The 22,587-nt window shown below is 40.3% G+C and overlaps 1 protein-coding gene and 1 long non-coding RNA gene across 2 annotated transcripts; one reads left to right on the top strand and one right to left on the bottom strand.

Annotated features, from left to right (window-relative positions):
• The first annotated feature begins 4,403 nt into the window (after window positions 1-4,403).
• On the top strand, window positions 4,404-16,414 carry LOC119736247. The gene is made up of 10 exons (XM_038210286.1): window positions 4,404-4,485; window positions 4,961-5,083; window positions 6,164-6,370; window positions 9,772-9,863; window positions 10,977-11,087; window positions 13,034-13,066; window positions 13,608-13,716; window positions 14,677-14,719; window positions 15,584-15,715; window positions 16,187-16,414. The coding sequence occupies exons 1-10, from the start codon at window positions 4,404-4,406 to the stop codon at window positions 16,242-16,244; spliced, it is 990 nt and encodes a 329-aa protein (XP_038066214.1). The 3' UTR covers window positions 16,245-16,414.
• A 4,655-nt stretch (window positions 16,415-21,069) lies between these two features.
• On the bottom strand, window positions 21,070-22,050 carry LOC119735426. Its single transcript, XR_005272167.1, has 2 exons — window positions 21,771-22,050; window positions 21,070-21,529 (listed from the first exon to the last, which is right to left on the bottom strand). It is a non-coding gene; the product is annotated as an uncharacterized LOC119735426 (long non-coding RNA).
• Between the last annotated feature and the right edge of the window lie 537 nt (window positions 22,051-22,587).

Raw genomic sequence — 22,587 nt, 5'->3', positions numbered from 1 at the left:
ACAGAACAAAAAAAAACAATTCGTAGTGGTAGGTCTTTGGTCTATTGGTGTTGCAGATAAAAAAACACACAATATTTAGTTGGCTAGTGGTGTGACGTCATATGAATTATTCAATTTTGTCTTGTTAGTGTAAGTTCCTTGATGATATATTTCGCAGTTTTGAATGCGACGTAGTTGTTGCAAGTACATGTACTTTGCAACCATTTTGAAATCAAGAATTAGATTTTTGTTTTAATGTTTATTTTTCTTAATATTTCAAATTGCACAGTTTTTGGTTACAGTTCTTATAACTTCTACTTGAGGGTATGTTGTGCAAAAATAGCGATTATGTTCCCCAAAGCAGCCTACGCACACTTTTTGTAAGCTTAGTTTTGCCAATCCTAGATAACTGCTGTACTATATTATATGGGGAGGAAGGTACATATCTCACGACAATATTCTCAACAAATGTCTGAAAAGAGCCGTACGGGTGATCAGACAGTGTGCCTCCCTCACCCCTTTAGCGGACATGTATGCTAGATTAAGCCGGGTTTCCATTTTCTGAGAGATAAGTATTAAAAGGCTGTTCTTGTTTTAAAAAGTCTAAATATAATTACTCCTTTGTACATGACGAATATTTTCACACCACGTGAAACAAGACAATTCAAATAACATGGCATTGAAAGTCCCTTTCGCCAAAGGGAATGCTATGCCACAAATTTCGCTGTGAGTGGTGCGAATATAATTAGGGAATAATTTGCATGAACAAGTGAGAACAATAGATGTCTTTGGTGCATTCAAATCAGAACTGCGCAAAGCCACCCGTAAGTAATATTTCCGTAAATAACACACTAGTAACAAAATGCACTGTTCTACGGAGTATACATTTAGTTGTCACGGTAATTTGGAACCAGATTTGGGAATTTCCCTTATGTTTTTCCAAAAGGGTTTTTGCAGGTTTTTCTACCTTAATCAGTAATGTATATACCTTATATTTGAGTGTTTTAAATGAACCTGTGTTGTGTATACAGTTTTTTTCTTCTGTAATTATTTATGAAATAATTGTAGTGTAGGTTTTACATTTTTGTTGTTTGTTTCACAAATGCACTTTTTCGTTCTAGGTTTTACTTAGTTTAGCATTATTTTTTTTTGTAATGTATAAGGGGATCCAATGGAAAACAGTTTTAAACCGTTTAGGCATACCCTAGGTAAAGACATTGAATACATAAATATATAAATCTGATATCGCTGATTCATCCACAAAGCAGCGTACAAAAGTTGTCAAGGTATATGTCAAATAAAGAAAGCATGGTATAGACTAATATTAATTTTAATGGTAATTTATGGCCACTTAGTTATGGGCTCTTAGTTATGGGATACATATAGGATACTTATGTAATGGGCACTGCGCAAACCTGCTCTCTCCACGTATAGAGTCAAACTGTATAAACAGCACACAAACCAAATACATAAATAGTCGTCGAGACTATATTTGAAACAGCCGTGTGCCTCACATAAAAGTCGCGCGTTAAACTTTCCACAAAGAACTTTCCCGAAAATGATGCACAAAAATCTTGAACAAAATGACAGATTCTGATTCAAGTGTTAGCCAACACTCGGTCCACATGTTCTATCAACCTGCATTCATAACATGCGAAGCTCAAAATGAGGTATTTCGGTGATTAAACTATGCAATATAATTGAGATTTGCGGACAAAGTTTTTTGTACGATGTCAATTCCAGCGAGAGAGAGAGAGACAGATTATCACGTAGGCGACAACGAAGTACAGCGCGTTTTAAGTTTAAAGCACTAGGCATTCATTCGGCATCATACAACAATTTACAGACATATTCTTTCGTTACTACTATGACAGAAATATTCAGATATAATCACCGTGATTATCAACAAATATTAGTCATGTTCGAAATTTTGTATGGAGTTAAATCAACTACGTAATGGGCTTGTTTTACTAGAGTGTATGCACGGCATAGTCGTAGTAATGTGGCTGCAGTAAATAGTAAACAATAGACTTGTCTCCAGACGGCATATTTGTCTTGTTTCGAGTCGGATCACCACAGTGAAATAGTCACTACGAGGGTTAAATTCATTCCGTGGAATATATAATAATTAATATAATGGAAAAATATAAAAAACTGCCAGTCAAAATATCTAAATTAAAAGGTAAATACACCTATAGAACGGTAGCGAAATTGCTTATCACAATGTTTCAAAGGATTCGGAGAGACGTTAGACTTTGTGATAAAACCTTAGTGAATAATTAACATTAAATGGGACACTGATAATACCGCGTAGTGATAGTGATAGAGAATTAGGCCCTATATAATAGAGTCACCTTGAAATAGACTGTCAATTACGCTATCTGTAATCCTTTATCAACTAGAGTATAATATGTCCGGCATGAATAAAGATAATGAGAAACGATACGTTTTAATGGTAGATTTGTTCGATACAATTGAAAATAATAATAATAAAAAGGTCAGGCTGTTTAGCAAGCCTATTGCTCATTGTGGTATTACTTCTGTTTGTGAACAGCATTGCTAACTCAAAGTGGGAACTACGGAGTGAGTTAAAAAAATATCCCTTTAGATAAGTCCTTCTCTCCCATGGTTATGGTTATACCAAAGTTTCCTTTGTCTGTTTAACCCTAAAGGGGCCGGGGGCGGAATCCGCCCCCCCCCCTCAACATTTTCCGTGATAGCTTCTAAAAAAAATTTTTCGCGACCCGAACTGTAATGACTTTTTAGCCTCGAGCTTTGCGCATCTTTTGATACCAAAAACATACAAATCGGACCACGGGTTGCCGCGTAGCGAAAAAGTTTTCGGCGCTACGCGCCGTGAAATCTAAATTTTCGCATATACGTCGTGTACACAGAGCAGAATTGCAATTCGTACATATGAATAATTAATTAGCCATAATTCCAAAACCCTTTGACCTACAGTCATGAAATTTCTTGGGTATGTTTAGGAAGAGTTGCTCTATGCATGTGCCGAGTTTCAAAATTTTTCGTCACTCGATGGCCGAGATCTTAGGGGGGGGGGGGCAGCGGAATCCGCCCCCCCCCCCTCCGGCTGAGAGATGGTCAAAATAACCCGGCCCCTTTAGGGTTAAAGGGCGGTACCAATAATATATAAAGAAAAGGGAGGTTCGAATCTCATTAGAATCCCATTTATATGAACATTGACTAATGAAAGGAACCTCGTCTGGTTCCACCTCGTGACACTGAGTAGCAAACATGTTGACGCCCAGACAATCTGTTTCTGTTCCACACAATATTGTATGCTCAGACTGAACGAAGCTCATACAAGACACGTGTATGTCTGAAGTACAGTGAGGGCCATGAGACGACATTATCGTAGATGTTATTCGTTACTATCCACAATACTTAAAAAAAAAACTGTTTCTTTTTTCATTGTGTACAAGCACAATGGTGAATATATCAATTATATTGAACTTGCAAGATTTTATACAACACACTGACAAAAAATAAAGACCGTCAATATAATTGGTGTGTAACGAAGGACGACCGCCCCACTCCCGCTCATGTATGCTGAGGACTTCATTGACAGTTTTATAATAGGCATGCCCCACCTACCACACTGGTAACAAAAAGTGAAGACAGGGCAGACAAAGAGGAAGGTCACACCCAAAGCATTATTTTTGAAACTTCATCTTAAGTTGGCAACAGAGACCCAATGGGTAGATGTATAGACCAATCCGGCCCCCCTCAATGGTGGAAGTATTGAGCTTGCTATATTGTTCATAAATCGCAACGGGGCAGTTGCTTTGTGCAATAGTATATGTGCAATGGCTCCTTCATTGAAGGGGACCATATCACAGATCTCCATATAAAAAAATATGTTATTTTACGTAGAGATCAGTGGGCTATTATGAGTGCACAATAGTCACGTGCCCGGATTGGTCTATACAAATTTCTACAAATATGGGCTGCGCCGCGCGCCGAGAGTCCAGATCCCAATAAAGGTACGCCCCGCCATTTTAACGATAAATCGCCGCTGCTGTAATCAAGTATTGAACATCTGTTAGCTTTAGAGCAGCACATATAATACATTTCTATGCCAGTTCCATTACATTATGCGTTATGCTGATTACTCAAGCCTTTTCTTGTCCCCCGCGAAGTAAATGGACTCGTCTGTATAGCGCCGGAAACTCGATCGTGCATTTTCATATCAACACGTGCAGGAACAATTTCAATGCAGGGTTTGATTGTTTATGGAAATATGTTTGGAAAAAAAAGTAGTTACGCACGACATCCGATGGTCTGGATTTTGGTATAAAACCCAATCGACTTGGCACATCCGAGGAAGACTTTCTCCTCGCGTTGTTCGTTCGTGCTTCAGTATCGTTACAGACGCTGCTACTGAGCTACCCATTTGAGGCAAGATGTTTGAGACTCGTTTCGCAGTTATGAAGTTGATGATTGTGATGATGGTATTCATCGGGCGGGCAAACGCAGCCGTCTTAGGCAAGTATTGTAATCCATTTTGGAATTGTCTATTGCTAACTTAAGAGAAAGTGATGTTTGTTTAGTTTAAGCGTGAAACTCATTGCTTTGGTTGGTGATTCGGATGTCAGTTGTGTCTGATATTTCTCCTTGACGCAACGCACAGCAACGTACACAATTTGTAAAAGTTTGAGACAAGAAATGATATACTTAAGGCAGCTATTCACAATACAGTGAACGACAAGCGTTCTCCTGAAAAAAAAGGCGTCTTTCCGACTTCGCGGTATTCCGTGCATATTTTGCAGTACACGCCAATGCAAAATGCTTTGAAGCGTTCCCACCCCATCCCTTCGTTAAACTGATAACTGATTACTTATGGTACTTTTGGTGTCCACTAATCAGGATTCGTGATGTCAATTAACGGCGGTTTTTTGTATGACTTGAATTGTGAAAAGCTGCCTTTAATTTATCGTTCTTTTTTTTGTATATGTGTCAGGCTCTTACGGAGCGGATCCGAGCAAGGTGTCGGTCAGCGGGGTGTCATCAGGGGCCAACATGGCCGTCCAGCTACATGTCGGCTTCTCCTCCACCTTCATGGGGGTTGGTGCCGTGGCTGGAGGTGAGCAAGTTCATGATAGCAAAAAGGAAACTAGACCTAGCATTAGTGTTATAAACGGGAAGTAGTGATCAGGGGCGGATTGCAATAACAAAGTCTTAGGCGGCTGGCTAAACCAGTCCAATCTTAGCCCATTGCAATAAGCTGGTCTTTACTAAGCCCGCTTAGGGTAATGATTCACAAACAAATATTCCATGGTTACGGGCGAAAACTGGAGAGACTGCACATTTTTTTTTCTTTAGGTTTGTGTGATTCATATCATGCGAAATCAAATGTCAATTCCGAAATTGTATGTTGAGAAAATTGTATTTGCAGTACAACTCAGTGTCATTACAATTTTCCAGAAGATCCCTGCTATCCCCAAAAATTTCCCTCCAAGCAGTGTTCTGCTTTTTTAAGATTTAATAATCAAACACTCATCAACTGGGAAAAATATTTTGGGAAAGCATAATTCAACACACCAGTGAATTCCAAAAATCTCAACTATAGACCGTTTTAAGCCAGCCCAACCCAGGCTAACTATTTAAAGACTGTCTTACTACTACTACTGTGTTATAGCAATGGTCTTACTTATAGACTGACTGACGGCCCACCCCTGATTACCTCTCTTGTCCTCTCTTATCCAATTTTACAACTATAGTGGGTGAATTGCAAATGACACTGCAATCCGGACGTACTCCAAAGTCATTTTATAGACATATCGTTATGGTTCACCGAAGTCCTCAAAATGTCCACAGAATATTGATTCTTTATCAGCTAGGATTCCCTTTCGCATCGAACCGCACCAATCCAGATGCATCCGTGTAGCCTACTGCGGCATATAAAAAAAATAGCAAAATTGTTCTAAGGGAATGTTACTAACCTATGTGGTACATGACGATTATCTAATTTGTTTTTAAATTTATTGCAGTACATCATTTATAATTGTTTTTTTTTCTCGGAAATTTGAAATTACACGGCTTTCCGAAAGGTAATACGCCGTTATGCTGTAGTGTGTCGACAACGAAAGTGTCGGGAGGTGGTCTGTCGACATCCCCTCATATTTCTTTCTAACAAGTTAGTATCTTATTGTTGTTCATGTAGCGCCTTACTACTGCGCACAGGGCAGTGTACTGAGAGCGACCACGTTGGAGTGTTCCACCAAAGGTAATCCAGCCAATGTCGACATACCCTACTTGAAATCCAAGACTGAGTCTTATGCTTCTTCTGGCAAAGTGGACGCCACGAGCAACATGGCGTCGGACCGAGTCTACATCTTCAGTGGAACTCGAGATGAAGTCGTACAAAGAGGTAACCGAAACATGAGCAACAGATTATATTAATTTATGAACATATTTTATTTTATAACACCTCGCCCACAGATTCCGTATCTTGATTGGCCGAGAGCGAGTCACATGGCATTTGCTTTTTTTGCTATGTTGCTGTGCACTGCCAAAATACTATACCCGTGGCAACCAAAGTACTACACCCGTAGCAACCAAAGTACTATATACGGATAACCGGTATTGTGTGCAAATGCATATGGGTGTACGCGTTGCGCGTATCGTTCCAAAGCGCTATCGCAACAGAGCTGAATTCACACCATACAGCTATATATTAAATTATAACACCTCACCCACAGATTCTGTGTCTTGATTGGCCGAGAGCGAGTCACATGTTACTTTCTAATTTTGCTATCTTTCTGTGCACGGCCAAAAGTACTATGCGCATAGCAACCAAAGTACTATACCATTAGCAACCAAAATACTATTTCCACGGCGCGGTATTTGTGTGCAAATGCATGCTGGTGTGCGCGTTGCGCGTTGTGCGTAGCGCGTATTATTCCAAAGAGAGCGCGCCGCAGACTTGGGTTCAAACATTTCGTGAAGGGTTAGTTTTTAAAGAGAGAAATATATTTTCCACCAATTTTGTATTGAAATTGAAGTTTATTTCAACTGTGTTCAGATTTAAATAATGTAAAATATTAAAATCAAGCAGAATCTGTGGGTGAAGTGTTATAAAACAAATATTGAATGCTTTATCTCGTGGTGAAGTAAATCTAGCCTCCCTCGGTGACCCATGGACCATTCTATTTTCCCTCGGCTTCGCCTCGGGAAAATAGAATAGTCCATGGATCACCTCGGGAGGCTAGTTTTACTACACCACTCGAAGCATTCAATATTTGTATACTACAAGAGCGCTAGCTCCTCATTCTTGCGCTGGGAAACGCTTTGAAGCCGTCCTGGGCGCAGATATTTTGAATTTATGTGCATGTTTGTAGAACACAATCAAAATAGATGGATTGAATTTTAAAAGTGTACTCTAAATGCAACGCGCAAGTAGAGGATACGCAAACAACTTACGCGCGTCATGACGGTTCAAAAAACGTCACGGCGAAAAGCATCTGCAGCAGAGGGACGCGCACACGTTGCGCTGTTTGCGTAGAGCAAAATGACACGCTTATTTGCTGATCGTGCGTTTCAATTTTGGGCGTATCGGCTTCGATGACGCACCGGTATGGAATACTAACGCATATATGCAAATAGCCGTACAAAATTTCAAGTTTTCCGTACACTCTAAAAACTGTGTTTAGCAATTAAACACAATCTTGCTATCACTTTGTAAACATGTTTAGGAGCTAAACATTATGTGTGCAATTCCTAAACATCAATGTTCAATGGCTAAACACTATCCATCCTTACGCTAAACATGTTTAGTGTTTGGACATGTTTACAAACTGATAGCAAGAAAGTGTTTAGAAAAGTGTTTAATTGCTAAACACAGTTTTTGCAGTGTAGGTTTGTGCACAAACATGGATACGCCCATCAGGCATTACTTTGTTCATCGAGTTAGTGCTCTAGTAATTTAATATAGCTCTATGGTTCACGCATTTCGTGAAGGGGTTGTTTAGGAAAAATGCAAGTAAATTTTCAACTAATTTCGTATTAAAATAGAAGTACATTTTACTTGAATTTAGATGAAATTAATCAGTTATCACTGAAAACCAAGCAGAATCTGTGGGAAAGGTGTTATAAAACAAATATTGACTACTTCGAGTGGTGTAGTAAAACTAGCCTCCCTTCGCCTCGGGAAAAAAAAGAATGCTTCATGGATCACCTCGAGAGGGTAGTTTTATTGCACCACTCGAAGCAGTCAATATTTGTATATTGGCGCTACCCTTTTATATTCTTGCGATAACAATTAAAGAATGTGCTTTTCACAAAGATTTCCGCATACAGGCCTCTCCATGCAGGTAAAATGACAGAATAACATTAATCTGCATGCTTTTAAAGGCATAGGAAAATTTGTATTTCCTAATCACCCCGTAAAATTATCCGGTCTGGCTTGCTGTCATTCAGAAGATATCAATTAAAGTAGGTGATTACCAATGATCAGTCATTTGACTGATGTTTTGAATAAAGAGTTTTATTCGTCGCGATTCGTACAATCACCGTGCGTACGTGCGTGTTCATGTACATGTTTGCATGCCAGTGCACATTATGGTCGACCTGACGGCCTGTGTGTAATATTGATAAACACCTTAAAGTCAGAAATAATAGTAGAATAATACTAAGCATATAGTAATGCATAGTTTGGGTCGACAATAAGAGAATGGGTAAAAATTAGACCAGTCAAAAAGCAAACGGTACGAACCGTGCACAGACGGCCATGCTTAGCCGTCCACTGCAGGCATCCGTCACGATGCTATATATCGGTCAGCGTCAACAAGCGCTCACATCCCTACTACTTACTTTTGCGGCTATTTCAAACCCAAATTTTTGAAAAGGGATGGCTAGTTTCTTGTAGATAATTCGTACAAGTGGGTACTTCATGACGTAGGTACGAGTTAACCTGGGTACGAGGTTGATGGGTACGATTTAACTTGAGCACGATCGGCTTTGCCCTGCATAATGTCATCAGTACATGGAACTTACTTCCACACTCCACACGTTGCTCGCAGCTCAACTCAAGAACAACAACACAATCAAAGCAATCATAGAACAGTCCGAAAACCAAAACTCAGAAACAACAATAGGCCATCAGCCTGGGGGTTTTGTCGGTATCAAATCAGGGCATAAATGATTATAACGAGCATGCGCAAGGTATCCCGCCCTTAGAGTGGTAACAAGAATTTAGATGGACGTTTTGAAAAAAAGTGTGATAACACCCAAAAAGCTGCCATTGTTGCAATGCTATCACATATTTTCCAACTCCGAAGGTGTATACCTTGTCAAAAATCGCTATGACGATTATTCCCCTCATTTGATACCGGTGGCCAAATTTTTGGACCAAGGCCGACGGCCTACAACAAACAATACCGAGCGCGCTGCCAAAATACTGCCAAAATAGTTACATGTTAAACACGTGCGTGTAATAAACCTATAGGACTTACGTACGTGCAGCATCTCACGGAGTTCCTAATTAAGCTCCGCCCAGTCACTTATACACTGCGGTTTAAGCGCTAGTGCTATACGCATGACGTCACAAACAAACTGGCTGTGAACGCGCACAATTTCCGTCACAATATCCACTCAGCTGAAATTTGAACAGTTTTTTACCATCTTCTTTGGATTTTGTTCTTATTGCAGACGAACAAAATGCATACACCACAATTAATGATCCTATATGCCTTGAAGAGCTCAATATCACGCCCGGGTTTGCTTTAAAAGGGAATAATTTATTGCTGCCTTTCCCATCATTGTTTACGTCAGGTCTTGTGGGAAAACTTGTAGAATACTACAAGGGTTTCGTCCCCGCGACAAACATCAAGACTGTGTACAACGTGCCGGCTGGTCATGCCTTCGTAAGTATGATGCCAATCCGAGCACGCTAGAAATTATTTTAGTTGGGGACTTGGGGACTTTGACCGTGGTAATCTGGTCTGAATGAAGACTCGTAGTCTTCTGGTCCTGAGAAAAAAATGTGTGGAATAATTCAATCCAATGTCGAGGCATGAGCAAGTTCAGTTTAGAATTGTGGATGGCCATGCTTGGTAGAACTTCGAAAGCACTCGTACTAGTCGACTATAATTGGGTAACTCAGTCGACAGATACAGATACAGATAATATTTCTTGGAGTGAACATATTGATCACGTGCAGAAAAAGAAACTCCCTCGGGAATCCACGCCATTAAGAAAGTCAAAAATAAACTCCCACAGAGCACCCGCAATCTTGTGTAAAATGCCATCGTTTCCTCACATTGTGACTACTGTGACGTAGTGTGGGGAAACTGTGGGGTTACACTCTAAGCAAAACCACGAAAACATCCAAAACAGAAGCGCCCGCATTATAAGAAATGTTGACTGGGTGGAGTGTTCCAAGTAGTGTCAACCTGAAGGAGCTCAATTCGGGCGTTTCACAGTGCAGTGCGCAACCAAGAGTTTGCCACAGAGAGTTCAATTTTCCAGGTGCATTATGGGAAATGATCGACAAATTTGCAGCGCGGGACATTCGAAATTGTTAGTTTTTTTTTCCAATCAGTAGTTTCGTAAGCATGATTCGAGTATCTGTCTGCCAGTTTCTTTTCTCTTTACCAATGTGGAGTTTTTTTTTTTTGTAAGGCGGCTGAACGCTATGCCCTAATCTATAACAAATTAGCTCAAGTTGTCTGCTGACACTCATTCAAATGGGCCATGTTTTGTCCACCGTAAACTTGAATACTGGACTCTACACGGCAAACTCTTGGTGGCGCACTGCATTGTAAAACACCCGAATTGTTATCAGTGGCTATGATTTTGCACCTCAATATATTAAAGGAACCAAGGGTTGCTAAAGTACTGCGTGCGTGCGTTTAGGTACTTTTTTAATCAAGCAAAAGGTTGCCAATGATTCTTGATCGAACCTGGTGACCAGCTCAGTCAACGAAAGTGATTGATCTGGACATTTTCTTGTGTCTCCCCCTAAAATTTCATTCCAGATCACTGAGGACTACGGATCGAGTTGTGGGAGTAACTCCTCACCGTACATTAACGACTGTGACTACGACCAGGCGTTTGAAATCCTGAACCACATTTATGGCAACCTGCAGGTATCCCATTCCATGCTTCTTTGCGGCTGTCTGTCAAAGAATGCCAATAGCCGGCCAAGAGTCATCATGACGTCACTGTTTGTTTACACGCATGATATCCAATTATCCATTTCACAGACAGATAACGCCTTCTTGGTGATCACGTGGTGGTATTTGGGCGCAGTTCATTGAAAGTACTTTCCATCAAGCTGAGGAGGATACATGGCATGATGGGGCTTTTTTTTCAGTGAACTGCAGCCAGAGATTAAACCATTGTGATCACAAACATGGCGGTATCCCCGAAACCGTTTCTGCATGGGAACCGGGTGGGTATACTTGAACCATCGGGCACCTATAAAAAAGCGCAGAAGTAAACAAGACAATCTCGAAAGTCGTTTGTCTATTCATGCGTATTCTTGTGGAACAAAAGCGCTGTTGTTGTTGGCCGCGGAAGATCGTAAACTTCTTCTCTGCCACAAGAAGCTCCTTTACCCCGCGTTTCTCTATCTGGCAGTGTCGCAAGTCGTCCCACACGCGATCTTTGAAACAGAATAGTGGTCTTCCTGGAGCTCGGGCTCCAGTACTAATTTCGCTGAAGAGGGTTCCCTTACGAAGACGGTCCTGTGGCATCCTACAGACACGTCCGAATCCTTATTGCCGGCGGACCGTGAGGATGGAGTGCATGCTCGCACATTGATTGCACTGTAGAAGCTCCACGTTTGATACTTGGTTTGACCACTTGACGCCCAGGATCCTCCTTAGGTTGAAGCTGTTGAGTCTGGTGATCAGCATAGCATAAGCTGACTAGGCCTCGGACCCATACAGCAGTACAGACATAACACACGCATTGTAGACCATGATCTTTGTCTTCAGCCTAAGCATCCTGTTCTTCCACACTCGCCTCCTGAGTTGTCCAAAGTAGCCCACAGCTCGTCCAATTTGTCTGTTGAGGTCCACCTCCATGCTGGCCATACTTGAGACACAGAACCCGAGGTAGCAGAACTCATCCACCACTGCTAGCTCCTTCCAGTTGGCTAAGAACACCTGAGGTGTTGCCCGGCTCTCCACTTCCTGACACACGAGGACACTTGACTCATGGATCTTGAGTCCAAAAATCACACAGGAGGCAGTAAAACGATCAAGCAGGGTCTGAAGATCGGCTGCTGAGTAAGCAACGAGCGCAGCATCGTCAGCAAATAGGAGGTCCATGACAGTGGAGCGAGCCACCTAATTGGTCTTGGCTCGGAAGCGCTGCACATTGAAAAGCCCGCCTTTCAAAGCGAGTGTGCAAGTAGACTCACAGGGTGTTGTCGTGTTAGGCAAGTAGATGTTGGAGAGACATGGCGCCATCACGCAGCCCTGCTTTACAATGGCGTAGCTACGGATGGGGGGGGGGGGGGGGGGGGGGGGCGTGGGCGTGCACGCCCCCACTAAGTTCGCCCCCCCCCCCCCCCAGTCTCCCCCCCCCCATACACACACTGACAATTTGGCATCCGGAGAAAAGCACAGCCATATGAGTTACCATGATTAGCTGGAAGAATATATAGTCCCTTTTACCGCGATTTTGTGCGTATTCTTTACCAAAACGTTTTTTGTCCCTCGTGTGGCTGTTTATTGCAACGTCCCTGGGCGCGAATGACGTGACGCGAATAGCGGTAGTTATTGTCCAATGTAGCCACGATTCATACGTTTTGAACAGCGCCCCCATTGGAAGATATTTGTTTTCCTCTTTTTTGGGGGCACGTTTCCTTTTTATTTTCCCATTGATTCAGTAATTCATTATCATGTCTGCACAAAGTATGAACGGACATTTAGTCGGGCGGGTCATGTGAAGCGAATTGTGTTCCTTTAACAACTGAGATTTTATTTTGACGTTCACAGTTGCCCTAATGCATTCTCTTAACATTTTCACGATTCTGATCTTTCATTTCATAATTATGTCTTTGATTCTTGTTTATCTTGTCAAGCAACCTACCAGCAGCACTACTGCAAACGGACAGGTAAAACTCTTTTTGTTTGCCAACTTTTTCTGCATATTTTACTAGCTTTAAATGCCTTTTTAAAAGCCTGCTTTTGAAAAATGAACCCTAACAGTCCTGAATCTTATAATTGTAATGTGATTTTCTAATCAAACTATGGATTTGAGGTTAATAAAAAATCTCCCTTAACTTGGACAATGACAACTGTCGGGAGAAAATGGTGGTAAAGCTATAGACGACGGCTTGCGTTAAAATATCCAAGATATATACCATTTTCAAATGTTGCTCGTGGTGAAGATGACAAGTTTTGTCCAAAAGGAAAAAATAAAACAGGAACAAAATGGGTTGAACGTGAGAAAAAAAAGCTCCACGAGGCTTTCGCACAGCGATGCTAATATCATAATTTGCTTTTGATTATGTTTTTTGGTTCTCTGAATGGAACAATTTATGTGGCCCAGTCTTCCACAACTGGATGGTTGATGTCCATTTCACATGTGCTGTCATCAAATGTTGCACTTACAGCCAATAATCGATTTTTTATTGATTTTTTTATTTGCTGTAGTTACTGTCCTTCTCACAGTCCGAGTTCTTCCCCTTCTATTCTTCTCTCTACCGTCCTATGGCCTACACGGGTTATGTCTACATACCGACCGGATGTGTATCTACACAAAGTAAGGGAGAGAACAATAGAAAATGACCGTTTGAATGATCCATTGATCATATGAATGACAGACGATTAAATAATGAAAGGTTTGCGGAAACACCATGTGTGCATAATTACTCAACTAAGAGAATGGTTCTGAAAAGAACCAGAGGTATAAACTCGAAGTTTCGGTCAGTATGCTCTGGCCGTCTTCAGGAGAGTGCCTAAACTCTCCTGAAGACGGTCAGAGCATACTGACCGGAACGTCGAGTTTATACCTCTGGTTCTTTTCAGAACCATTCTCTTAGTTGAGAAATTATGCACACATGGTGTTTCCGCAAACCCTTCATTATTTAGTATCTCCACCATGCAAAGCCTCAAATCTTACTGACAGACGATTAGTTAAATGAGTAAATATCGATCGATTTATTGATTTATCGATCACTTGCTAGATGGAATGAGTGATTCATGGGCCATCAAGCAATAGACCGATAGATGGATCACATAACAGATAGACTGATTGTATGATCGGTGGGTAGTCACTTGACCGATCGATCGATCAGTTAATGAATTGACTGATTGTTACAACGGTGGTCGAGTTATCAACGCATCGATTGATCGATTAAAGGATTGACTGACTGACTGGAGATCAGTCAATCGACCGATTGATTTATCACTTGCTAGACAGACTGCATGATTGATTAAAGATAAGTCAGTCCACGTATTGATTGATTGATTGATTGATTGATTGATTGATTGATTGACTAATTGATAATCGGTCAATCGACCGATATATTAATCACTTAATGGAGTGATTGATTGATTGATTGATTGATTGATTGATTGATTGATTGATTGATTGATTGATTGATTGATTGATTGATTGATTGATTGATTGACTTATTATATCCAAGGCTCAGATGTAGCACTTCTGGTAAATCGCTTTGTCGTGTCATCCAAATAACCTATAACTTTTTCTTTCTCGTAGACTGCAAGCTACATGTAGCTTTCCATGGATGTTCACAGACAACGTGAGTCCATACATTCAATATATCAGAAATATCAGCATTTTTGTTTTGTCTGCAAAACAATCCAGTTTACAACCGTGGAGCCACTGACTTTATCAGTATTTTTCAATTATAACTTGTAATTTCCGTACTCTGGTCGTGGTCTGAAAGTGGCCAAGCTAAACAGTCAAACTTTCTTTTCTGGGAAGGTTTTAAACTAACCATTATTTCAAATTTTCTACAAGCAACGATTGGTCGTTGACTTGTTAAGAGGTATGTTTTCTTTGTATAGATATAGTAATACTGCAGGCCTACCCCCCGTGATCCACTAGGTGGCTTCTAGAGAAATGCAGTGTGCTTGACACCTTGCTTTACGTCATTTTGGACATAAATCGGTGGCTATGACATCTGTCATGCGCACGGCACTTATGAAATCCTAAGTTCATTCTAAAATCTGTTCTTGTCTTCGTTCGTTTTCGTTTTCACTGATTGGTATCACTAGCACATACTAGAAGTGGTACTATTTGGAAGAAAATATAATTGGAGGGGTTTCAAAATAGTGTGCCAACAGGCACACTGTTTTACGTATATTAGCAACGAAATCCAGTTTCCAGCCCCCCACCACACACACATATACACCCCCACAAGTGTGTATTTGCCTGCAATCGGTGACCACCTATATTGTCCCTCTTTTGTTTGTACTCTAACTTTTAAGGGAAGAACTCACATATGTTTTGTACACATCGCACAACATTGGGGACCTTTGGGAATTGGGAACCCTATAGTCCGCTATTGTTCAACGTTCCCTATTGAATGCAGAAACAAACATACCCACACCCACCCTCGCCAGCACGTTGAAGATAAATGATGTGTCTCGTTGTGATGCAGACTTTCGATCGGCGATGACTTTTACACGAAAACCGGTTATAACGAGGTAGGGGAGCTGAACAATATCATCATCCTGTATCCCCAAGCCTTGATCAATACGTGGCTGGTCAACCCCTTGGGTTGCTGGGACTGGTAAGTGGGGGTAAATAATCTAAATGTACAATATACATGTGTACAACGGTCTTGATAGTGCATTGTATGTTCAAATTTAAGTCGCTGTCCACTATATTACCTCTCCCATTGCAATAGACTTGTAAACAACTATACTTGCCACTTTCGACCGAATGTATTTTCTTTTTTTTGTAATGTATTCGAGTACCGAATTACCCTTTCAATAGGAATTGTTCTATGTACTCTAAGAGGAATGATTTGCGATGAGATGATGTGCGGAATATTCTTGTACTGGTTCCCGAACCACATTCAAACGGGTGGTTATATTATAGGGAACCAATCATTGACCTTACCGTTATAAGGATTTGAAAACTTCTTAAGTCTAGAAACAGTGGGGTTACGCTAAGTAAACTCAACTAAGTCATATCAAGCCAAACAGTATGTATATTTTATCCAGAAATTAGCCTTACATTTCTATGTTATTTTCCATAGGTGGGGCTACAAGGATAGCGACTACGGTAAGTCTGTACACATTTTGCTCTTTTGGTAGCCAACCGTGACCTTAGTACCACACGCGTATAAATATGGACCTTTTATATCGTATCATCCACCACAATATCATTGAACGTGTTCCCGTGGACATAACGGTTTATGTGAGCGTCTGCATAAATATATCAAGTCCAATCTCAATTCAATCTCCATGTTAACTTGCTTAACTTAGTTGCGTCTATACAGTGTAGTGCAAGTAGCACACTTATAGATATCACTCAATTTGACATTAGGATTAATGCATTTTTTTAATGCAGTAACAACTTTGCAATGATATTTGTTCTCTGATTTGTAAAAGAGATTACCAAGCACTAGCGTTTTGTAGTTCATTCTTGGGAAAGAGTCACGTGACATTTGGTTTCAATATTGTTACAAAAATAATTATATACAGTATGTCCAAAAATAAGTGTCCGTCTGATTGTTTTTGAAATAACTACAAAACCATGAGGTCAATTTTGAAAATGTGGGGTTGTGTGGATACGCCTAAGCCTTGCCCTTGATCTCTATGAGTTTCATTTAATTTTAGTCACGCATCACTGCACAATTGTCAATAGATCACATTTTTTTGGGGGGGGGGTGTTACTGTGGCCAAGTCCCATGCCTTAATCAATTTCAGAGCTGTTTTATGTGAGCTGTGTAAAATCCAGCATTTTGTAAAAAAAAGGTTGATGTGGCTTTGGATTGGAATCATTGTGCTTGAGCATTAAACTAAGGTCTTGCCAAGATGGCTTACAGCTAGGCAAATAATTCCAATACTAACTGCAGCCCTTTTCACAACATGAGAGATTTTACAAAGGAACTTGTGTAAAACATTTTTGCTGTGATCAATTGATAACTGTGTAGTGATGCGTAACTGAACTGAAATGAAAATCATTGGAGTGAAGGCCAAGGCTTAGGGGTGTCTGCACAACAGTAAAACAAAATCAAAATTGTTTTCATTGTTTTGTAGTGTTTTCAAAAAATTGTCAGACGGACACTTTTTGGGGGACATAATTTATACAAAAACAAGAGAATGTATAACGTAAAGCAGACATCTTCGGGAAGAACTTTTGCTAATTACCTTTAAAAAGTGTTATTCTGGCTAAATTAATGTCAATTATTTTGTTTCCCAGCTACCAAGACTGGCTGGGAGATGCAGGCCATCAAAGCAATGATCGACCGCATTCTGCAGTAATGCCCCGCGATGGGCAGTGTAAAGGGCGTGGTCAAAGGGTGTGGCCTCACCACGCCCAATGAAAAGCCACGATTGGCAAAATCAAAGGATGATAAAAAAAAAGTAACATGAAAAAGTAGTTTAAGAATTATAAAGTCTAATATGATCTGATGATGTAATCCATGAATGTTTGATCAAAGATATTGACTGGGCGTGATTTCAACCTGCGACATCCATAACACGTGCCAAGGATCTAGAAACAGAGTAATCTAGCACATTATTGATGGACGACTAGAGAAACCTTGTGCGTTGCAGGTACCTCACTGGGTCCTCGACCACTCAAAGATATGAAAGACATTCAGCGATAATAACTGTTAGTAAACAGTAGCCTTGGTGGTCTATTAGGTCAAATATTTAATCAAATACAGCTGGAAAAGGATACACTCTTAGAAAAAAAGTACCCAATGTTGTGTAAAATGGTACTCTTTGTGGTGGTAAAAAGGGAGCATGGTCGTTGGCGGGGTAAAACGCTACGCAGCAGGGGTTGCGTCAAATTTTATTCAATTCCTGCGTAAAACGTTTACCCAACATCGAGTCAAAATTCTTACCCAATGGTGTTGCGTCAAAATTGGCAGGGGCAGGGGTAGGGGGCTTGGGGGCTCTGTCAAAATTTCTGCATAATTTATTAACCATTCCCTTCACCTGACCGGGGCGCCCCTCCCCCCTCCCCCAACATGGATGCTCTGCTAACAAATAGTGCTGACGTGCAGGCCAATTAGACTGACTGTGTTTGAATAATACAAATGTCGTGTTTTCTTTGTACACGCACGATACACACAACGCACATCACGACATTGCAATTCAATCATCGACCTATTTGTCACAAATATCCAATGTTGGTACCTCATACTGCCCACGTTTTCTCAATGACGCAACACATTTACTCAGCAATGTTTGACACTTCTTTATCATAGGCGTGATTTGAACCTGCGACATTTGAAACACCATACCAGTCATTTACAAACTACAAGCTAGTGAGCTTATATGTATCAAACTACAACATTCTCCGAGTCCATCTTAATTCAAAGGATTTTCATTGTTGATTTAATTTACAGTAGGAAACTTTACAGTTGAAAACTTTGGACCAAGAAGTATAATTTTCATTTGCATGTTTACAGTCACTAGCGTACCAAATCGTTATATTGTTTATCAGAAATAAATATAACATATCCGGAAGATCAATCTTAGCTTATGTGTTCCTCTTCATTGCACAGGGCTGGATAAGCTTCATAATCACAACGTTACTCACTGGCAGAGTTACCCTGACAAAAAATGAATGGCAAATCATGCGAGCAAAATATAACATCTTGATATTTATAAGCAAATATAATTACACGGCATATAAATAATTAATTGTTGTAGATTTCCACTAAAATGTTAAAGCACCTTTCTGACGGTTACGAAATTGCTTATGATAAAAACATTAGTGAATAATTAATATTAATTGGGACAATGATAATACCAGGTAGTTATAGTGATAGAGAATAAGGCCCTATATACAAGAGTTACGCTGAAATAGCCTTAAGCTACCTTAAGCTACCTAAATCAATTAAGCTACCTGTAATGCTTTTTAGACAAGAGTATAATTTTCAGCATGAATAAAGATAATGAAAAACGATACGTTTTAATGGTAGATTTGTTTGATAGAAGGTATAAGGTAGAGGGCAGGAAAGGCTTTTGGGTGACACTATCGTAAATATTATTCATTATCTCCCCAGTACCTGACCCTTGTATTAATACAGACTTTCTATAAATATGTTATCTTTTCAAGGGTGAAGATAATAATTATAATGAACTTGCATACATTGGCCAAAAATGTATACAACACACAAGAAAACAAAACCGCCGATATATGGTGTGGTATACATGGAACGAACCTCCGCCCGTGTATGCTGGGGACTCTTTTAAATAGACATGTCCCACATACAACACCGGAAACAAAAAGGTCAAGACAAGAGAAAAAAAGAGAAAAGTCACACCCAATGCACTATTTTTGAAACTTTATCTAAAGTTGCCAACAGAAACCAGTGGGTAGATGTATAGACCAATCCGGCCCCTCAATGGCGGAAGTATTGAGCTTGTTTTGTGCAATAGTATATGTGCAATGGCTCCTCCATTGAAGGGGCCATATCGCAGATCTCCATATGAAAACAAAAACATGTCATTTTACGTAGAGATCAGTGGGCCGTGGGGGGGGGGGCACGGAGGGGGCCCTGAAAAGAGCGCGAATGATGGTCTGTGTGCCTCTTCCATTTGTTAAAAAAAAAAAAAAAAAAAAGTGTGCGAAATGGTGATACATTTAATAGAATTAGCCCTTTTAATGTCGGTATTTTGTGCGCTTTCTGGTTTATACAGGCATAATTCAAGCACTTGCTCTATATTGAATGTGTACATAAGTTTAGTAAGTAGTACTGAAAGACCAATTCGAGGAAAGAATATGTATTTGCTTCGTTCTATAGTGCAGTGAATCCTGTGCGCCGACACCTGTTCAATGCACTGACCGTGTATTGTAGCACCTTCAATGACGCCCCTATAATTCCCGCACAGAAACTTGTTTTGCTCATTTCGTTTTTATTTCTTAAAAGTTTTTTCAAAGGTCTCATCTTTACTCCGGAGTCGTTTGAAGGATATCGCTCAGTTCAACATGACTGCTTTGGCCAAATTAATGAACATGGCGAAAGTCAAAATGGTATATATCTCCAACGGTATTTTCAATGTGTCACAGTCTGGTGCCTGGCTCAACGAGTAGGCTATAGCGTTGTTCGTAAAATTAGGAACTTCACTGGCTCAGTGTGGCGCGAGGACCTACGGGTGCAACCCTGTTATTAAAATTCCCATAGACACTAGTTGTAAATGCTCATAATTCAAAATTATTTTTAAGGTACTCAAAACTCTCATAAGTGGGCCTATTTAGGCTGCACACATAAATGATGATCAACATGTTATCTTTTATTTTATTTTCATGTTTTGGTGTGTTTACTTTTGATTTTTGGAGATATCCTCACCCAAAGAACACGACCCCTATTTATTTCCAAAGCGGAAATTAGCCATCTTGAGAAACGATTCCTCCACAACATGGCAAAATAGCGGCGCTTTCGAGCCCAATTGTATCCAAAATGCTCAGAATTGGAAGCCGCAAATGTGTCAACATTTTATGAATCTTAACAACGAAGAAAATAAGCATAATCAATTTATTTGTTGATAAAGTGTTGGGCAGGGGGGGGGGGGGGGGGGGGGAATGCGCCCATGCCCCCTCCCCTTCCCCATGTAGCGCCACCAGTGTTAGATAGATGCATCTACATATCATTTTCTGGAAATCAATTTACATATATTATTTACATGGTAATTCTAAGATAATTTGTCATCAATAAATAGACCAAGAAATTTGATACTATTGGTTTGATTGTTAAATTATCAAATAAAATGTCCGTCGGAATTGCATTAACTGTGTTACTAAATAACATAAAACAATTCTTATCAATGTTGAGAGATAATTTGTTGGCTTTCATCCATTTAAAGAGACAAATGAGTGTCGCAGAGTGGACCCTTGCGCCGCTCTACTCAGACCAAAAATCAAGGAATAACTCAAAAGAACAGAGGACTCAACACAGGATTTATCAATCACAAAATTAAACCATTTATTACGAGAAAGAAATAAACCAAAATTAAATTATTATATACATCTGTTTGATTACCGGCCAAAATTATGTTCACAGTTTGTGTCCCCAGAATGTTTTAGTGTTCGCGTTACATTGCCTCATTACAAACAACGTAATTCTGACACAGCTCTATTTATTACAATATAAGTATGACACAGCTCTATTAATTACAACATAAGTATGACACAGCTCTATTAATTACAATATTAGTATTTGGGTCCGGCTTGAGCATCGCCGTGGGACGATTCTGCCTATGAACATCATGAGCTTCAGAACCCGGTCTGCTGCTTGGGTAGGCCCCCTACGCACCGACCGTCGGAGAGTAAGTGGAGGTTCCCGTCACGTCAAACTTCAGTGAAAGTAAAGGACAGTGGCCGCCCCGCTAGCCATCGTAGGGTAGGATTACCGGAAGCCCTGTAATATCCATAAGTGCATTCTAATAAACATGCAAGTTGGGCCAACATTTTATATTACGAAAATACACAGGTTATAAGTTGTTGCAATATTACAACTTCACACAATGAACACGGTTTTCACTCTAAATGCACAAGTTTCCACCATGAAACGGGATTCATCTTAAATGTGAAAATACAGATTTTTCCCAAGTATACAATACACAATTAATGATAATACATAGCTAATAATAATTACTCACAAGGCCTTCGGCTTCGTACGGGCCTATCCGTGGGTCTGGCGTTCCCGGGAGATTGCGACGCGGTACTAACACAATGGGCCTCAATCGCCCACAAGCGGGATTTTTAAAAACTCCCCTCTAAAAGAGGGTACAAGAAGTCCGCCCGACACGCAGCCTTCGGCGGCTCCCAACTCGACAGCCTCAGCGCTGAAGGTCCACACCCATCCGCTAAGCGAACACCCAACCCGGCGAGACACACTCACTCCGGCTCCCGCACCGCAAAACTCAATCCGAAAACACGTGGGCGGGGTTTTTATACCCCTCCCCGGAATGCCAGCTACCCGATTAACCCAGTTCTGAATACAAATTTACTGGAGGTGGCACCACGACTGAGCCCCACATGGGTGCAAGCCCGGAATAGGTATGCAACAAAGGGAAAAGGAATTACGATTTGCATAATTCATCTAGCATCAACCTCAGACGTTACATAACACTTTACGGGAGTACAAATTTAGTCTACTAATAAATTAACTCGGAAAATAAAAGGAATAATTTTAACACGTCTTGTTACAATGAGCTCTAAAATAACCGTGTTAACAAGTACGGTCAGATTACTATGAGTATAAAATAAGTTGAAATCATCTGCGAATACAATAAATGACAGGATCCTAGAGGATTTATCAAAATCATTAATGTAAATAGAAAAAGCAAAGGTCCTAATAGAGATCATTGTGGAACTCCATATAGTAGATCTTCAGTAGAGGAATGATTGTTATTAAAATAAACAAATTGGTTACGGTTAGTGAGATAATTCCTGAACCACTCCATCTTGTATGAT

The sequence above is a fragment of the Patiria miniata genome, unplaced genomic scaffold (genome assembly GCF_015706575.1).
Source record: "Patiria miniata isolate m_02_andy unplaced genomic scaffold, ASM1570657v1 HiC_scaffold_29, whole genome shotgun sequence".
NCBI classification, from domain to species: Eukaryota; Metazoa; Echinodermata; class Asteroidea; order Valvatida; family Asterinidae; genus Patiria; species Patiria miniata.
The sequence above is the reverse complement of the archived record's forward strand: the minus strand, read 5'-3'. Positions and strand labels throughout refer to the sequence as shown.